A 19088-nucleotide genomic window follows, 5' to 3' on the forward strand; every position below is an offset into this window, starting at 1 on the left:
TGGGGAACCTCCTCCCCTTCCTTTCTGCCCTGGCCCGGCTCTCTGCAGGGCTGTGTCTCTGACCTAGTCTCCCTCCTCTCTCGAGCTGCAGTTTGGGTTGGTTTGGTTTGTTTTTTTGTTGGTTTTTTTTGTGTTTTCCTTCACCCTTTTAAAATCCGTTCTCCCGGAGGTGCTACCACCATCCCTGCTGGGCTCAGCCTCAGCCAGCACTGGGTCCATCTTTGGAGACAGAGGCTCTGTCAGACACAAGGGGAAGCTTCTTGCAGCTTCTCACAGAAGCCACCCCTGCAGGCTTCCCCTCCCCGACCCCCCCCAACTCCTCCCAAAACCTCCCCACACACCCCCTCCCACTGCAGGCTGGGCACACACGGCTCCACGCTCACCTACCCCAGGCATGGTCCCCAACCCCCCCCTCACTGCCTCCATCCTTCCAAAAGATTCCACCAAGGCACCAAGCAAGGCCAAAGCACAACCATGCAGGGCAGCAACGGGTGGCTTCATTGCCTGTAACCCCCTCCCCAAGCATCCTGAGGGCTGCACCCCCCCCCCCCCCAAATAAATCGACCCCAAAGAGGGCAAAGCAGGGGCCTTCCTTGCCTGCCACCCCCAGCCCCACCTCTCCCTGGGTCCAGGAGCAGTGGGGAGCCAGACCTGTCCTCCTCCAAAGTCCAGAGAAACCAGGCTCAGGCCTGAGCTGGAAAGAGGCTCTTTCAGTTGCTCAGTCAAGAGCAAAAAAGGCAGAGACGCCGTTTCGGGTCCGACCAAACCGTCAGCACCACGAGAGAGCCAACAGGCAGTTGGTCAGACGTCGGTCCCGGGCAGGGAGTGAGGTTCAGGGCATCCTTTCTCCTCTGCACCACCCTGCCTGCCTGCCAAGAGCAGCACCAAGAAACCAGCGGGTGGAAAAACGGGACGTGGCCGGGGAAGGTCGAGCTCTGGCTGCACACACACACACACATGATGCGATGAAGGGAGAAGAAGACACAAGCCACAGCAGGGCCTGGCAAGGGGGGTCCCTCTCCCCGTCTCTCGGAGCAGGAGCCCTCAGCACCCCCCTGCTGGGGTTTCCCAGCCTCTGGCAGGCTCACCAGCAGAGCCCACCCCGCTGATTTGTAGCTCCACCGATGCGCCAGGCTGCCTGTCACGGCCGGCCAGCTCCTTGCCCCAAGCCTAGGTCGTCCTCCTGGGCCACTTGGGAGGGCTCTGGAACATCTCCAGCATCTCTGTGGAAGCCTGACCCTTCCCAAGCCCCGTCGTGCCCAGTGAGCAGCCCCAGGGACCCCAGCCCCCAACGAGGGGGAGCATTTAGGAGGAGACCCACAGAGACGAGGCCACCCCCAGCCCAGGACACATGCAGGCTTGTCACTGGGCTGGCCCTGCACTAATGACCTGATTTTAGCCCCCCCCTGGCAACCAGGATGTGGTGTGAGAGGCAGGTGGGATGCTCAGGGTGACACAGCCAGCAAGGGGGCCAAGAAGTGGAGGGTCCCCAACCCCTCTGACCGAGCTGGCTTGCCACATCTGGCCTTGAATCAAAACCCTTCCCCAGCCTCCCATCTTTTTTTTTCGGGGGGTTTTGAGAGGGCTGGGAGAATTTGCTCCATGTTGGGGGACAAGAAAGAAAAGAATAATCATCACGTCTTAGGTTAAAAAAAAAAACAACAACACAAAAGGAAGGGAAGTCAACAAAGTGGTTGTGCTGGTCTCCAGGACGATCGTTTGAAGGGCACAGAGTTGGTCCTAAGTGGGGAAGGCTTCGCTGAGAAAGTTCCTTTCTGAAGGACCTGCATCAGCAGGGGCTGGGGAGGGGGAGGAGGAGATGGAGAGCAGAGGAGGGAGGGAGCAGGGAGCAGAGCAGAGGGCCTCAGGCAGGCTGGGATGGTGCAGGTGACCAAACTGTGACCTGGTGCACTCGGGGAGGCAGCGAGACCAGGCTGCACGGAGGAGCAGCAGCTCAGTGCTGGGGCACCTGCTGAGGCCAGTGGGTCCAATCTGCAAGAGGTTGCCCAGGAGGGCACAGGCCAGCCAGCAGAGTGTCCTTTCTTTCCTTTCTGGGACCCCAAGAGTCTGACAAAGCTCCTCCCTGGCCTTGCTGCGTCTCCCTGAAAGATCTCACAGGAAAACAAACAAACAAACAAACAAACAAACAAACAAACCCAAACCACTTCATCCTAGGCCACCAGAAAGCTCTGCTAGGGCACCTCGTGTCAGGGGCTGGAAGATAAAATCCTGAGTGACCAGGCAGCTGCTTAGCACCTCAAAACAGAGCCTGGTGAGGAATGTGATGCTGCAGGGTGGTTCTCCCTGGGGCAAGGCAGAGCACTGGGGAAGGGGTATTGTAGAGGCATCCCTAAGAAAGGTGCTCTCATGTCCAAAAAGGTTATTGCTGTACAGGCACTCAGGCTGGGGTCCATCTGGTGGGTGCTGAGACCCATCCTGGACCCCCACAGTCCACGGTGGAGCACTGGACCTGCCCCACCACATCTGAGAGGAGATGCCCCAGCTTGCAAGGACCACTTGCCCTGCTCCCCTTCCCAGGAAAAGCTGGGCTCTGGGGGCAGTATCTGGGGTTGTTTGGGGAAGTCACCATCCCCTGGCATCTGGCTGACTCCTAAGGGTGCTGATGCTTGTGCAGGGAGAGCAGCCTCCTCATCCTGGAGGTCCCCAGCCCTGGAGAGCAAGGGCTCATACAAGCCCTGCGTGGGGCAAGGAGCTGGTTGGGGGGGCAGTAACCACAGCCCAGCCCCTGAGGGGCTCTCAGGGCTGCCAGCCAGCAGAGCTTCTGACTCCAGGGCTTTTCCTGTGCCTTCCAGCTGCTTTGGAGCTTTGGCCATCCAAGCCTCTGACGGGCAACCTCCAGGAGAAGTGTTCTGACCCAAAGCACTGGCTGGGTTTGCCTGGACTGGGACGTTGTGCCACTGAGTCACTGGTGTGTAGGAGGGCATCAGAGGTGGGCAGCTTGAGCCCACCAGCTCCCAGCCAGGGCTGGCTCTGAGCAGCAGGAACAGTGTTCTCTACAGGAGCAGAGGTGGTAGCTCCTGTTGGAAGCACTTGTCCCAGGTTTGCCAGCTGAAGGGCTTGCTGCCAGAGCCTGGGACATCCAGAACTGTCCCCACCACCCCACCTGGCTGGGTGAGATGGGACCTGCAGTGCTGGGTGAGCCGAGCTGATCTCAGATGGAACAGAGACTAGACAGACTGCAGCATCCTGGCCTTGTGCACCAGGTACCTGGGGCTGAGGTGGGGCTGGAAAGGCTGAGTTAGCTGCCCAGCAGTGCTGGAAATGAGCCAGAGCAGCCTCTTCCTCACTGCAGGGTGACCCACTGCAGCACGGGAAGGCCACGCTCTTCCCAGCATCTTCCCTGAGGAGCACCTGCTCCACAGAGGAGGTCACCTGGGTGCCCAGCCTCTCACCAACCTCCTGAGCTGGCAGCTCCTCCTCTGCCCCCAAGCTGAGCAGAACCTCCTCCAGCTGCTGCAGCTCTGCACTGTCCACACTGAGGCTCTGGCAGGTGTTGCTGTCCACCTCACACTTCTCAAAGAGGCTTTCGACAGTGACCAGAAGGGAGTCACTGTCCTCCTTGGCATCACTGACTTCTTCATTCTGGCTCCATCCCTCAGGCTCAGCCACGAGACCTGGCAAGGAGACCTGGGGGGGGGGGCATGGTCAGCGTGGGAGAGGCATATGGATGCATCCTGCTTCCTCATGGCCCCAAGGAGAGAGCTGGGGTCTACCAAGCACTGCTTCGAGTGGGAGTTCACTTGTGTCTGCAACTCCTCCTGAGCCTGGGAGAAGTCTAGGCACCCAGGAAGGTCATTCCCATGCAGAACTGCTTCCCCCGTGGCAAAGCCAAACGGCAGCTGCAGGTTTCTCCTCTGCAGATGTTCCTCCCCTTCCTCCTTCCTTCAGAGCAGAGGGGAAGGAAAAAAATAAGACAAAACCACCTCCGGGTGTGCAGGCTCTTTGACAGCTCTTCGAGGAGGCACCAGCACCCTGTTCCCAATCTGTCTCCCACTCCCACATCTGGTTTTGCTCTTGTTCCTGACAAGCGTCTCAAGGAGGCCCCACCGCTCTGGAGAGGTTTGTCAGGAACAAAGCCCCTCAGATACATCCCAACATGGAACTGCGACACCACATCGGGAGCAAGAGGCTCTTGCTGATGTCCTAGATGGCAGGAGATCAGGTTTGAAACCCAACTCCCCCAGTTCTCTGTCGAAACCCCCCTTTGTGCTCAGCCCATCTGCCAGCTTCACCTCTCGCCTGGCGCGCTGCAGTGACCAGGCACGTGGCCCTGCAGCTGAACCCATCCCCAGCTGGTAGCTCCTTGCTTGGAAAAAGACCAAATCCATGCCAAACATTGGACAAAACAGGGGGAATCATGGCTAGGGTGGAGGGAGGGGAGCTTGTGCATCAGGGAAAAAGAGGCAAGCTGAAGATCCAGGGAAGTGCTGCACTAGATGCTGAGTCCTGCCCCCCTCTTAGTCTGTACTAGATTTATTAGTCAACACAAAGGAGATAAATTAGGGGGAAAAAATCCCCTAAGCAGAAGCCTGGGTTTAGTCAAGATGTGGGCAGAAGTCTCAGCAGGTCTCCTAAGCATCAGGCCAGGACCTGCCACAAAGAGAAGACTCTGCCTTGGCTGCCCAACGGAGCTGCCCCTGGGGGGGACCGTGGGGACCTACCCCTTGGGGGGTCCATGGGGACCTGCTGCTTGCTTCAGGGCTTATTTTTAGCAGCTTGGATGGTTGGAAAAGCTGGTGGGTTGAGCACAGTTGCTTGACACCAGACAGATCCAGCTTGGAGCAGGATCCTGGTCCCTTTTCTTTCTGCCCCCCTGCCCCCGAGTCAGAGTCTTCTGCAAATGGCAGCATCCGATTCAAATGCTCCTTGGGGGACAAACAAAACCCATCAGGCAGCTCAGCTTGGGGGATTTCTGTCACATTAACACCTCATAAGCTTTCCAGATGCCTGCAGTCACTCCGGGCTGCCAGTGATCTGTGGCTCAACAAATTGCCATCATACCATCCAGCTCAAACCCCCAGAGAGCACCCAGGAGCAGCTCCCTCAGGGGAGCAGGGCAACCACAGGCTCCCTCCTGGCTATCCTGTCGTTCCAGCTGCTCCTCCTGTTCCACTTTCAGAGACTTGAAACTGCTCCTGGGAGCAAAACCCCCGGGGGGTGTTGCTGGGGCTCTGCTCACACCTGTGGGCACGGGTGTCAGGCTGGGCAGGAGCAGGGTTGGAGGCACCAAAGTCAGGCTTGAAGGAAAGGCAAGCATCCACCTGGGAGGCTCTGGAGAGCTGGAGGAAGGGAGGAGAGGAGGGAAGGCCCAGCAAGCACAGCCATGCAGAGATGAAAGGTCCTGCACAGCCTTGCCCTGCAGCCCCAAGGAAGAGCTGACGTGCCCAGAGGTCTGATCAGCACCCAGCCTTGCCAACCTCACCTTCCTATCCCTGTTTCCTCCCAGCTGACATTTCTGAGCTGCAGCCCAAACAAACAGTGTCCTGGCCAGCTGATTCGCCAGCTCCTTGGTCTCTGAACTTCATGGAGAGCTACTTCATCAGACACACACACTGGCCTTGCTGCAAAGCAAAGCTCCCACCACCCTCTGATTTTGTCCACCACTGTCTTGCAAGATCCTTGTCCCTTCTTTTGTCCCTGACAAGCTGCAAACTGAACCTGGGCTTTTTCCAGCCCAGGCAGGCTGTGAACTGATGCCAGGGAGCTCATGCAACAGCTCCTGGGAGCACCATTCTCCTCTCAACCCTTGCTAGAACACAAGGAATCCACCACCCACCTCCGAGACTACGTGGGGATCAGTCCCTACCCTGCTACATCAAATGGCCTCGAGTTGCACCAGGGGAGGTTTAGATTGGATACGAGGAAAAATTTCTTCCCTGAAAGGGTTGTCAGGCCCTGGCACAGGCTGCCCAGGGCAGAGGTGGAGTCACCAGCCCTGGAAGGGCTTAGAAGACACGTAGATGTGGTGCTGAGGGACACGGGTTAGTGGTGGCCTTGGCAGGGCTGGGTTACCAGACTGTGGTGGGATGGAGCAGTGGACCTGTCCCAGGCAGGCAGTGTCACCCTGTCCCAAGGTGCCCAGTGCCTGCAGGAATCACAGTGAAGCAGCTCCTGGCAAGGCAGGGGCTTCCCCTTGCTCCACAGCTGGCACCCCAGAGCAGCTGTGTGGTTCAGCAGACCTGGCCCACCCGTCATGCCCTGTGGGTGGGGGGAGCCCAGGGAAGACCCTGAAGGGCTGAGCTGCAGCATAAAACCTGGAGCAGCAGCTCTGCCTCAGGAAGCAGCTTCTTGTCAACCTGCAGGTCCATCTGTCTGTCCCCTCCTGGGACCCTGGGCTGACCCACCATGCCAGCCCCAGCTCCCTCAGCTGCTCCTCACAAGTTCTCCAGCCCCTTCTCCTTCTGCTCCAGCCCCTTCCCCAGCTCCCTTGCCCTTCCCTGGACACGCTCCAGCCCCTCCATGTCCTTCTTGTCCTGAGGGGCCCAGCCCTGCCCCCAGGATTGGAGGTGCCCCCTCCCCAGTGCCCAGCACAGGGGGATGATCCCTGCCCTGCTCCTGCTGCCCACCCCAGTGCTGACACAAGCCAGGAGGCTGGTGGCCTCCTTGGCCACCTGGGCACACACTGGCTCATCTCCAGCTGCTGTTGACCAGCCCCCCCAGGTCCTTTTCCCCTGAGCACATGGACCCAGCCCAGAAGATGAGACTAGTGGGAGCTGGAGCAGAGACCCTTCACAGAGCCATCCCTAACTTGCCCAATGCTTCCTCCCAGAGCCAGCAGCCCCTGCTTGTCCCCACTTCTGGGAAACCTTGTTCCTGCCACGATCTGGGGCAGAGATGCAAAGGATAGAGGGGAGGGGAGCATTTTTGGGCTGCCCAGGTTAGGAAACACCCCCAACACAGCAAGAAGCCTCCAGCTGGAGCCTGGCCACACCTCCTGCTCTTCAGCACTGCCCAAAGCTGGGGGCAAACCATCCCAAACCATCCCAGATGCCATGAAAGCACCCAGGTCTGTTTTCCACCTCTGGCTGCTGGGAAGCAGATCGGGGGGGTTGGTGGCTACAGTGCTCCTGGTGGGACACCTGAGCAGTTCTCTGCAACCAGACCTTGCTGCCGTGACCTCCCTGGGCTGATTCACCTGCTGCCCTCATGCTTCCTCAGGAGATGCCTGCCAGGCAACACCCGTGGGTGCAGCTGATGTGAAACCTCCTGCCCTGGTCACAGGGTAATCACAAGACACACAACAAAACCCACTTGTTCAGGGAACAAGAATGGGGATGGTAGATGACACCAAGTTGGGTGGGAGCATTGATCTGCTTGAAGGTATTAAGGTCCTTCAGAGGGATCTAGACAGGCTGGATCAGTGGGCTGAGGCCAGTTGTATGAGGTCCAACAAGGCCAAGTGCCAGGGCTTGCACTGGGGTCACAACAACCCCACACGATGCTCCAGGCTCGGGGAAGAGGGGCTGGCAAGTGCTCAGGGGAAAAGGACCTGGGGGTGCTGGTCAACAGCAGCTGGAGATGAGCCAGCGTGTGCCCAGGTGGCCAAGGAGGCCACCAGCCTCCTGGCTGTGTCAGCACTGGGGTGGGCAGCAGGAGCAGGGCAGGGATCATCCCCCTGTGCTGGGCACTGGGGAGGGGGCACCTCCAATCCTGGGGGCAGTTCTGGGCCCCTCAGGACAAGAAGGACATGGAAGGGCTGGAGCGTGTCCAGGGAAGGGCAAGGGAGCTGGGGAAGGGGCTGGAGCTGAAGGAGAAGGGGCTGGAGAACTTGTGAGGAGCAGCTGAGGGAGCTGGGGGTGTCCAGCCTGGAGAGGAGGAGGTGAGGGGAGACCTGCTGGCTCTGCAGCTCTGTCAAAGGAGGTTGCATGGTCTCCTCTCCCAAGTAACAAGCACCAGGATGAGAGAAAATGGCCTTCAGGTTTAGAGTGGCTGTTAGGAAAAAATTCCCATGTCTGCTGGGGACAACCTTCTGCCCAAGACACATCCCAAAGCAGCAAGAGGTGGATCAGCCAGGCCAGGGGGACATGAGACCTCTGGGAAAGGTTGGGAAAGATGAGCTTCAACAACAGGAAAGCAGCCACTGTGCTCAGCCTGCTCATCCATTCAGGAAAGGCAGGTCCCCAGGAGATTCCAAAGAAAGATCTGAGGCAGTCACCAAGCCCTCCCCAGGGAAAACCACCCAAAGCCCATCTGGGCTGTGGGTTGGCTTCAATTTGCACGTGATGGAGCAGAATAGTTTCAAAATGAGACATCCATTCTTTTTTAAAGTTGTCTTTTCAAGGGCTGGCTCATCTCTAAAGGCCTGACATGAGGCAAGCTGGCAGGGAAACTCAGAAAGAACCCAAGTTCTTCCCAAACAAAGCTCCAAAAGGGCAGAGAAGCCTTTGGAGAGGACACGGGTCCCAAGAACATGTGGCTTCCAGCTCTCCCCCGATGTCCCCCAGCAGCATTTGCAGGGAGAGGGAGACTCAGAATCCAACACAAAACACCCATTTGCTCATTTGTGCTTTCCAGCCCAATGATTTTGTCCACCTCTTCCACCCACCACGGGGAAGGGGCTTCATTTTCCACACCAGAGATGCCCACTTCCCCAACACAGAGCGCTCCATTTCTGCACAGCTGAACCAGAAAATCCTGCAGGTTCTATCTCCCACGGGACACACCAGGATGACCTGGCTTGGGGAGAAGGCCTGGAGCACAGAGAGAGGACAGGAGGGCTAAAGAGGAGCCACCAGGCTTCACTGCACTGGGGCTGCAGGTCCTACCTGCAGGGCATGGGTTGTGGCTGGTGCTTCGAAATCGTGGTGGTCCAGAGCAGCTTGTGTTCATCCAGCCCAGTCCTCACCAGCCAAGGCTGAGGAGATGCTGAGGTCGGTGCCTGAGGCAAAATGCATGGCTCTCTGCCATCAAAACCATCCAGGGATGTTCAGGTTTTGCTTCTCACACTCACCAAGGCAAAGCCAGCACTGCAGCCACGGGGCTACCACACGTCCCTGGCCTCTGGTGGAGCTTGGTCACTGAAACAGAGTTGTTGGTAAATAAAAGAAAAAAAAAATCAGTTCCTGGAGTCAGCTCTGCTGTCATGGACTGAGTGACACTGGTAGGAGATGATAGACTTCACCCTTTCTCTTTGAGCAGGTGCCAGAGGTGAAGAAACCAGGAGCTCCCAGCTCTTCCAGCAACACCAAGCCAGGCACAACTGTGTTCCTCTTGGATCTGATCCCAAACCCCAGCAAATCAGCACCAACCTTTGCCAGGAAAAGCCAGCCAGGGTTTTTCTGAGGAGCACAGAAACACCCAGGGGAGCTCTGGCAGCTCCAAAGCCCACCCCAACCTTGCCAACCTGCTACAAATGCTCCCCCAGGATCCTGCAGGAGCTTGCCCCAGGAGGGATGGAAGCCTGACTCCTTTCACTGCATCAGCTACTTCAGGTCCAGACCCCTGCAGCTTTGGCCCGTGGTGACAGCAAACAGCAAGGAGGTGAATTAAAACAGCTGATTTGATGCTGGCTGTGGTGGGATTCCCTGGAGAAACCTGGGGCCAGCAGCAGAGCACTGCAGAGTTGCAGAGGAGCAGAGGTGGGAATGGAGCTGCTGAGACCTCCTAGGCCCACTCCCTGCTGGAGCAGGTTTCCCAGGAGCAGGAGCAGCCCCCGGTGCAGATGGGAATGTTGGAGCAAACCTTCCTGCTTGCAGCAGGGCAGAGATGGCAGAGGTCTGAGCACAGAGCTTGGGGGGGTTCCTCCTGCTCTCCGCCACGGGCAGGGGAGCAGAGACCCACCAAGACTCCAGCTCCTGTGGTGGCAGGACCTGCACATCCTCATGGGATCCACCTCTCCACTGGTACCAGCTGGTGGTCAAATGCTTGCCTGGAAAGAGTGGAGCTAAGGGGCTGTGGAGCTAAGGGGCTGTGGAGCTAAGGGGCTGTGGAGCTAAGGGGCTGTGGAGCTAAGGGGCTGTGGAGCTAAGGGGCTGTGGAGCTAAGGGGCTGTGGAGCTAAGGGGCTGTCCCCATGGCTGAAAAGGTGGCATGGCAGCCAGGACCACTTGGACCTGGCACAGATAAGCTCTTGCTCAGCACAGGCTGAGCAGAAGCTCCCCTCCCAGTTGCCTGGAGGGTGCCCAGGGAAAAGGCTGCATCATGCAAGGCCTGTTGGACTTCCTGATCTCCAAGGTCTTCTCTGACCAAAAGGGTCTCTGTGCTCTCCAGGCAGTGCCACGCCAGGCAAAGCCTGCAGGGAGCAGATGACAGCAAAACTGAGCTGGAAAGCAGGGCACAAGGGCCTTCACCACCACCCCACGGGCCACGCCACGGGTGGGCTGCCAGGACTTGCAGATGACACGGGTCTTCACCAGGCAGGGCTCAAACTGCAGCCCATCCTTGCTGAATCACTGGGATGACCTGAAGCCAAACAGGATAAACTTCAGGGCTCAAAGCCAGGGGAGGGAGGTGGCCACGATGGGTGCAGTGGCCAGATGGGAGCAACTGGCCTGGCAGGGTCTCCAAGGAGGGGCAAGGCTGCCACCAAACATGAGCCTGTTTAATCAGGACTGCTCTTCCAGAGCAGCTCTCACCCTGGGAAGCAAACCCTGAGAGCATCCAGTGGGAATCCCTCCTGCTTGGAGGCAAGGGTTCCAGCTGGAGAGCTTGGCACAGAGGTCCATCCCCAGCTGAAGAAAGCCCTGGGAGAGCCCCAAGGGACTCGGTGCAGGGAAAAAGCTAAGGCAGCCAAGTTTATCCAGTCCTGAAAGGGAGAAGGCACAATAGGAGCCTCTAAGTATAGAAAGCTGCTGATGGCTTCCTGCCCTCCACATGCTCTGCTGTCGCCCTCTTTCCCAGGTTTGTCCCCAAAAAAGCAGACAAGGGAAGAAGAGAGGCTTGGCATGGTTTGCTCTCAGTCCAACCTTGCCTTTGAGGAGCCCAACAGCACCCAAAGCCCACCCAACAGGGTGTCTGCAGCCTCCTTCTGCAGAGGCAGCCCAGCACAAGGCATTTTACCTCCCCAGGAAGGTGCTGCTCTGGTTCCCACCTGAGAAACCAGCTCTGCCAGACAGGTCATGGAACCGTTTCAGTTGGAAAAGACCTTTAAGATCACGAGGTCCAACCACTGCCAAGGCCACCACGGATCTGTGTCCCTCATCTACACACCTTGGAAATCCCTCCAGGGATGGTGACTCCACCACTGCCCTGGGCAGCCTGTTCCAGTGTTTACCAACACTTCCAGTGAGGAAATTGTTCCTAATATCCAACCTAAACCTCCCCTGGCACAACTGGAGGCCATTTCTTCTTGTTCTATCACTTGTTCCTTGGGAGAAGAGACCACCCCTGGCTTCAATCTCCTTTCAGGCAGTTGCAGAGAGGTCTCCCCTCCTCTTCTCCAGGCTGAACCCCCCCCAAAGACTTGTGCTCCAGACCCTTCCCCAGCTCCATCGCCCTGCTCTGGACTTGCTCCAGCCCCTCCAGGTCCTTTCTTGTAGTAAAAACCCACCATTGCAGCCCCATGTGGGAGCTACAGCTTCAGAAGTAGGAGCTGAACCATCTGCAGCTCCTGAGAGGCTCCTCAGCAGGGTATGGCATCAGCACAAGCCTTCCCTGGGCTATGGCTGGGGCAAGAGGGTGGCCAGCAGACCTGGGCCCCCAGGGTAGGCACCACACCAGGTGGCCTGCAGTGTGTACAAGGGATCACTGATCCTCAAACCCAAGGTCTGCAGAAAACCCTGGAGCCTCCAGCACCAGTGTTTTCACCAGCAGAAACTCTCTCAGATAGATCAGTGACAGGTGAAAATGCAGAGGGCAATCACAGCTGTCACCTGTTAGCAGGAAGAGTAGATCTGGATTTGATATTAGGAGAAATTCTGGGCTGTGAGGGTGGGGAGAGCCTGGCCCAGGTTGCCCAGGGAAGCTGTGGCTGCCCCATCCCTGGCAGTGTTGAAGGGCAGGTTGGATGGGGCTTGGAGCAGCCTGGGCTGGTGGGAGGTGTGGCTCGGGGGGTGGGATGTGAGCCAGACAGGAGCTTTTTCGCCCCTTGCAACACAGACACTCACCCATCAAGTAGCTCCTCACCTTCAGGTACCCAACCACCAGCTGGAGAACGGAGAGCTTGTCCAGCCTGGTGCACACCTCTCTGGGGAAGGGCAGCAAGCCAGACAGCCTGTCCAGCTCCTGGTTCAGCCTGTCCCTGTGTCTCTTGGAGAGGTTGGCCTTCACACCCTCAGGGGGCAGGGGTTTGGGGCTGGAAGAGGCAAAGGAGAGTTTAACCAAGCTGTGCCTGTCTTTCCAAACCCAGCAACGCAGCCACGACAGTAGAACGTCTGGTGGCCAAGGTAAGGCCATGCAGCAGCAAGAGCAAGCTCCAGGAAGGTATGATGTTCTCCAGCTGGAGTGTGGGGTGATCCTCAGGGAGGCACCTTAATGCACAGCCTGGCTGAGCCAGCTCAGCTGGGTGCTACAGCCTTGCAGCCAGCACTGATCCCAGGCAGGGAGAGGCACACCAAGCGCAGAGACCTACGAGCCATCAGAGCATCCCTAGGAGTGCTGGCTAGACTTTTCCACCCACACTCTGCTCTGTCTGCCCTTTCTCCTTCCCCTTCCTCATCCCCTACCCTTCCCACACAGCAGGTCTCCCCCTGGCCACCCTCCACGTGCTGACACCAGGTCCTCACCGTGGCAAGCAGCACCTCGAGTTGCTCACAGGCTTCAGGCCAGCTGCTCTGCCTGCCCAGCACTGAGAAGCCCTTGGCCACAAACATGCTAACAAACAGCACTAGTGGCAAGTGGGAAGGTCCAAAAGGGATTATTTGGATTTATTTCAGTGAGCTGCTCCCAGGTTTCCTCTGAATGCTCAGAGCCCAACTCCATTGCTTTACTCACCAAGACTGCAAAAAAAGGAGCACGGGTGGACACCAGCGATTGCACCAGGACAGATACTACATCTGGTGGGTGCTTTATGGAACAGCACCTAGAAACAGTAGATTTAAAGAAAAAATAATCACAGAATCACAGAACTGTTTTGGTTGGAAAAGACCATTACGATGGCTGAGTCCAACCATCAACCTGACTCTACCAGGTCCAGTGCTGCCCGTGTCCCTCAGCACCACATCTACTCGTGTTTTACACACCTCCAGGGGTGGTGATTCAACCACCTCCCTGGGCAGCCTGTTCCACTGCCTGATAACCCTTGCAGTGAAGAAGTTTCTCCTAATATCTAAGCTAAACTGCCTCTGGTTTGTTTTCTGCTAATATTTTAGGTACCCCCATGAGTTAGTCACTTACCAAATAGTTCTGAGGTCAGCATCACTCACCAGGAAGGAAAAAGATGAACTCATTTTCAACTAGAGACAGTCAAGGGGGAAAAAAACCCACAACAACCCTATAAAAGGTGACAAAATGAATCTGTGTTTCCTCAGAGAGATAGAGCCAAGGGGGGAAAAAAACCCACAACCCTGTAACAGGTGACAAAATGAATCTGTGTTTCCTCAGAGAGGCAGAGTCAAGGGGGGAAAAAAAACCCCACAACCCTATAAAAGGTGAGAAAATGAATCTGAAACTCCACTTGATGCCAAACTCAGGCTCTGAGACCGCCCCTCAGGCTGCAGATGGAGGAGGGGCCACAAGAGCAGCTCTTGTGTGTCTTTACCTCCCATGGGAAGGTGTCTCCATCAGCTGTGGTTATTCCACAGGCTACAGCTGAAGCCCCAGCCACAGCAGTAAGAGGTTCGTTAATGACTCTAATGAGTCTTGGGCATCACCTTGTCTCCTTTGGTTTTTAATGCTGATTGGAATGTTCTAGAAGGAAAACCCTTCAGGGCCTCTGCCTTTGGTTCAGTTGCATCCCCTGACGTGTAACCCGTGTTGTTTTGGTGTCATCTGTGTCACCACAGACTCCCCTCTCTGCAGGCACCCTTGCTTCAGAAAGCAACTTCCAAAAGAAAGGATCTGCCAGCATTTAGCAGCAATTGAAGCTCTCCCCTCTCCTCCAGCTCTCAGATCTCACCTGGCAGGGCTGCTCGTGTGTGTGACACGAGAGGAAAGGGGTAGTAAGTGAGATGCCCTGTGAACTGGGGTTGCAGGGGGGCTACCAAGGGGTCTTCCAAGCACGGGTGGGAAGTTGTAGCATTTATCCAGGGAAAAAAACCAAACCAACCAACCAAAAAAACCCCACCCCACGCTGTTTTATAACAGCTTCTCAGGCAGGTTGGGTACAGCTCATCACCAAACTTGTCCATACAGGCTGGGCAAAACACACTGGCACCAGTGCTTTTAGGTACCCCCCTGAGTCAGTGACTTACCAAAGAGTTCTGAGATCAGTGTCACTCATCAGGAAGGAAAAAGATGAACTCATTTTCAACTAGAGACAGAGTCAAGGGGAAAAAAAAAAACAACCCACGACCCTCTAACAGGTGACAAAATGAATCTGTGTTTCCTCAGGTATCCTTTAAAGAAAAGTCCTTCCCCTTTGTTTCAAGGAGGCATCTCCAAGGTCTCCAAGCTCCGTCGAGAGGGTTTGAGAGCCAGAGGCTCCTTTTCACCCTGATGTTTCCAGGTGCCTTCCAGGTGTGGCTCTCTCCAGAGGCAAAGCAAACCTGCTCTCCATGCTTCCCAAAGCAGGGCAGCTTCTCCAGCCCTCCCGTTGCCAACCACGGAGGGCAAAGAAACCCCAACGAGACGGGGAAGCAAAGCCACCCCCCGGGGTTTCCAGCAACCCGTGCGGGAGCAAAGAGGTGATGCTCTGCAGACAAGAGGCTTCGAATGTCACCCCCTCCCTCGAGCAGGGTCAGCAGGCTTTCCCAGAGCCCTGGGAAAGGTGGGGACCTGGGATTTGGGTCCCGGAGGCAGGCAGGGAGGAGCAGCTCTCTCGCAGCATCACCCGGCCCCATCTCGTGGCGAAGAGCAGCAAAACACCTCCGTGGGGAGGGTGAAGAACTCGCCTTGCCTGCTGCGTGGGCATTGGGGTGGCTTCCCTGGGGACCTGTCTGCTCCTGCCCTATGGGTCTGGTTAAAGCATCTTCTCCTCCAGCATCCCCCACCCCAGCCCCCAGGCAGGGCTGACCAGAGCTCCAGCCAGCCGGGGGGGACATGTCCTCGGTTGTTGGTCACCCCAGCTCTTTCCTCTGCCCCTGGAGCTGCCCTGTTCCCAGCTCCCAGTGCTGCCAGTGCCCCATAAAGTGCTTCCCCCAGCCCTGTGCTCCCGTTTAGCTCCTGTCCTGCCCCCTCTGCCCCGGGGGAGCAGCAGCTGAGGGGCAGGGGGAGCGGTGGGAGTCCCAGGATCCTCGTTAGGAAGTTCAGTAGAAATGCAACCCAATAAAAATGTGCTGAAATGATGAGCTTGCTGTACCAAGGGGTTACTTGTAAAGGGAAACTGATCAGTCAGTGATGCCAAGCATCCTGCAGGTTGTGGTAACATCAAGTCTTCTAAGAACCCGTGGTGCCTGCAGACACTGATGTGGGTTCTGACCCATCCTGTGGGTTCTGACCCACCTGGGCAACCTACCAGTGGGAGACTGGAGACAGGACCAGGACAGAGACAGGACCAGGACAGAGACAGGACCAGGACAAGAGACAGGACCAGGGCAGGGACAGGACCAGGGCAGAGACAGGACCAGGACAGAGACAGGACCAGGACAGAGACAGGAGCAGGGCAGAGACAGGACCAGGACAGAGACAGGAGCAGGGCAGAGACAGGACCAGGAGGAGAGACAGGGCCAGGACAGAGACAGGACCAGGACAGAGACAGGACCAGGGCAGAGACAGGGCCAGGACAGAGACAGGACCAGGACAAAGACAGGACCTGGACAGAGACAGGAGCAGGGCAGAGACAGGACCAGGACAGAGCCAGGACCAGGACAGAGCCAGGACCAGGAGGAGAGACAGGACCAGGACAGAGACAGGACCAGGACAGAGCCAGGACCAGGACAAGAGACAGGATCAAGATGCCAAAGGACTAGAATCAACAAAGACCCCCCCGCAGGAGACCCTCGAGCAGGCATCATCACAAAGACAGCCAATCCCAGGGAATAAAATGCCTGTGTACAAGAATTCTGGGAACCCACTGACATGGAACTGAAGATGCCTGGTTTTGGTGTCTTTGAGTTGGGGTGTTTGGCTCCCTGGTCGGAGCCCTCATGGTGGAGAATCCCCAGCGCTGCAATAAACAATCCCTGCTCAACAACAGCTTCTTTGCTGTGATTGGGTCTGAGTCTGGGAATCCTCACCCAGCCACACCAGCCTCCCACTGCGGTGAGGACTGTTAGAAAGCAAAGGGGGTTGGAAGCTCCCAGTTTTTGTTTCGGGAGCCAAGCTCCCTAGGATCCCTAGGATCGATGATCTCTGGGCTCGATTGAGGTCCCTGGGATCGAACATTCTGGGACAGCTCGCTAAGCCTGGAATCCAGGAATCTCAATCCATGCCAGAATCATCGATCCCAAGAACCTCAATCGAGTCCAGAATCGTTGATCTCAGGAACCTCAATCGATGCGAGAATCATCGATCACAAGAACATCAATCGAGTCCAGAATCATTGATCTCAGGAACCTCAATCGATGCGAGAATCATCTATCAGAGTGATCTCAATCGAGCCCAGAAATGATCTATCATAGGGAGCACAATGGAGCCCAGAATCATCCATCTCAGTAATTTCAATCGATGCCAAAATCATCCATCCCAGTAACATTAATCGATGCCTGAATCGTGGATCCCAGGAACTTCAGTCGAGCCCAGAATCGATCCCAGGAAGCTCAATCGAGCCCAGAATCATCGATCACAGGAAACCTCAATCAAGTCCAGAATCATGGATCCCAGGGAAACTCAATTGAGCCCAGAGATCATTGATCCCAGGAAACCTCAATCAAGTCCAGAATCATGGATCCCAGGGAAACTCAATTGAGCCCAGAGATCATTGATCCCAGGAAACCTCAATCAAGTCCAGAATCATGGATCCCAGGGAAACTCAATTGAGCCCAGAGATCATTGATCCCAGGAAACCTCAATGGATGCCAGAACCATTGATCGATCCCAGAACCATCCATCAACCAGGGAATCATCCCTCCATCTCAGGCTGCTCACACCCGCTCCTGCTCCATGAGATCCCTGGGCTCTGGAAGGCAGGAAAGTAGATAAATGGGGAACATACTCTGTAGAAACACTTTATTTGTCCTCCTGGCTTTGGACAGCTGGGAAGAGGGCAGTGCAAAGGGCACAGGAAACAGCCCCAAAGGTCTAGGCAGGCTTTCGGTGACCACAGTCCCAAAAATGGGGAGATCTTCCTTCCCAAGGGTGTTTCTCTTGCCCCATCTTCCTCTTTCTAATCTCTCTTGCCTCGTGGTTCCTTCCACACACATGACAGATGCCTCTTTTTTCTTCTCCAGCAGCAGCTGCTGCAAAGGCAGGAGGGTGTGGCCAGGACCCAGACGCCCCTGCTCCTCTGCCTGGAGGACAGAGGGATGTCAGGACAGCCCCCACACGGAAACTCTCCACGGCACCATCGTGCTCAGGTGGCACCCCGCTTCCATCAGTCCATCTGCACCCTCTTCTTGCAAGGAGGGCCCCTCGTTTGGCCATCACCCTGATACTCCGGCCCCGGGTCCTGGCCAGGGGACAGCCCCTCGATCGGTGACCACCTGGACAGGTGGGACACTGACCTTCTCTTACAAGGAACAGCAGCTGGGCAGAGGAGCCCTGTGGAGCCAGAGTGCCACCTTGTGCAGGACCACTGTCCTGTTGTAAGGGCAGACTGCTTGCATGAAGATCAGGGTCATTGCTCCATCAGCTGGGGAGGTTCTAATGACCACCTGCACCCCCCCCCTCCCCATGCTCACAAGGACGTGGCATTAGCAAGAAGATGAGCTCTGGCTCTTCATGTACTGTCCACTCCTTTTCAGAGCTCCAGAAAGTTGCTGTTCAGTGCCAGCTTCTCCCACCTGCTTGCTGACTGGTGGGGCTGGAGGTGGGGAGGGAGCCTGGCACTGCAGAGCTCACTGGTGGGGCTGGAGGTGGGGAGGGAGCCTGGCACTGCAGAGCTCACTGGTGGGGCTGGAGGTGGGGAGGGAGCCTGGCACTGCAGAGCTCACTGGTGGGGCTGGAGGTGGGGAGGGAGCCTGGCACTTCAGGGCTCACTGGTGGGACTGGAGGTGGGGAGGGAGCCTGGCACTTCAGGGCTCACTGGTGGGGCTGGAGGTGAAGAGGGAGCCTGGCACTGCAGAGCTCACTGGTGGGGCTGGAGGTGGGGAGGGAGCCTGGCACTTCAGGGCTCACTGGTGTGACTGGAGGTGAAGAGGGAGCCTGGCACTGCAGAGCTCACTGGTGGGACTGGAGGTGGGGAGGGAGCCTGGCACTGCAGAGCTCACTGGTGGGGCTGGAGGTGGGGAGGGAGCCTGGCACTTCAGGGCTCACTGGTGTGACTGGAGGTGAAGAGGGAGCCTGGCACTGCAGAGCTCACTGGTGGGACTGGAGGTGGGGAGGGAGCCTGGCACTGCAGAGCTCACTGGTGGGGCTGGAGGTGGGGAGGGAGCCTGGCACTTCAGGGCTCACTGGTGGGACTGGAGGTGAAGAGGGAGCCTGGCACTGCAGGGCTCACTGGTGGGACTGGAGGTGGGGAGGGAGCCTGGCACTGCAGAGCTCACTGGTGGGGCTGGAGGTGGGGAGGGAGCCTGGCACTGCAGAGCTCACTGGTGGGACTGGAGGTGAAGAGGGAGCCTGGCACTTCAGGGCTGACTGGTGGGGCTGGAGGTGAAGAGGGAGCCTGGCACTGCAGAGCTCACTGGTGGGGCTGCTGGTGGGGAGGGAGCCTGGCACTGCAGAGCTCACTGGTGGGGCTGCTGGTGGGGAGGGAGCCTGGCACTGCAGAGCTCACTGGTGGGGCTGGAGGTGGGGAGGGAGCCTGGCACTGCAGAGCTCACTGGTGGGACTGGATGTGGGGAGGGAGCCTGGCACTGCAGAGCTCACTGGTGGGGCTGCTGGTGGGGAGGGAGCCTGGCACTGCAGAGCTCACTGGTGGGGCTGGAGGTGGGGAGGGAGCCTGGCACTGCAGAGCTCACTGGTGGGGCTGGAGATGGGGAGGGAGCCTGGCACTGC

The 19088-nt window shown here is 57.3% G+C and overlaps 1 protein-coding gene across 1 annotated transcript; it reads right to left on the reverse strand.

Moving 5' to 3' along the window:
* Positions 1-140: 140 nt before the first annotated feature.
* LOC127386712 (aryl hydrocarbon receptor-like) lies at positions 141-17773 on the reverse strand. Its single transcript, XM_051624179.1, is given in 7 exon segments — positions 141-219; positions 3125-3657; positions 3660-3903; positions 9703-9889; positions 12065-12252; positions 17334-17443; positions 17714-17773. Coding segments are annotated over 7 exon segments (1401 nt in total).
* Between the last annotated feature and the right edge of the window lie 1315 nt (positions 17774-19088).

The sequence above is a fragment of the Apus apus genome, chromosome 6 (assembly GCF_020740795.1).
Source record: "Apus apus isolate bApuApu2 chromosome 6, bApuApu2.pri.cur, whole genome shotgun sequence".
Lineage (NCBI taxonomy): Eukaryota > Metazoa > Chordata > Aves > Apodiformes > Apodidae > Apus > Apus apus.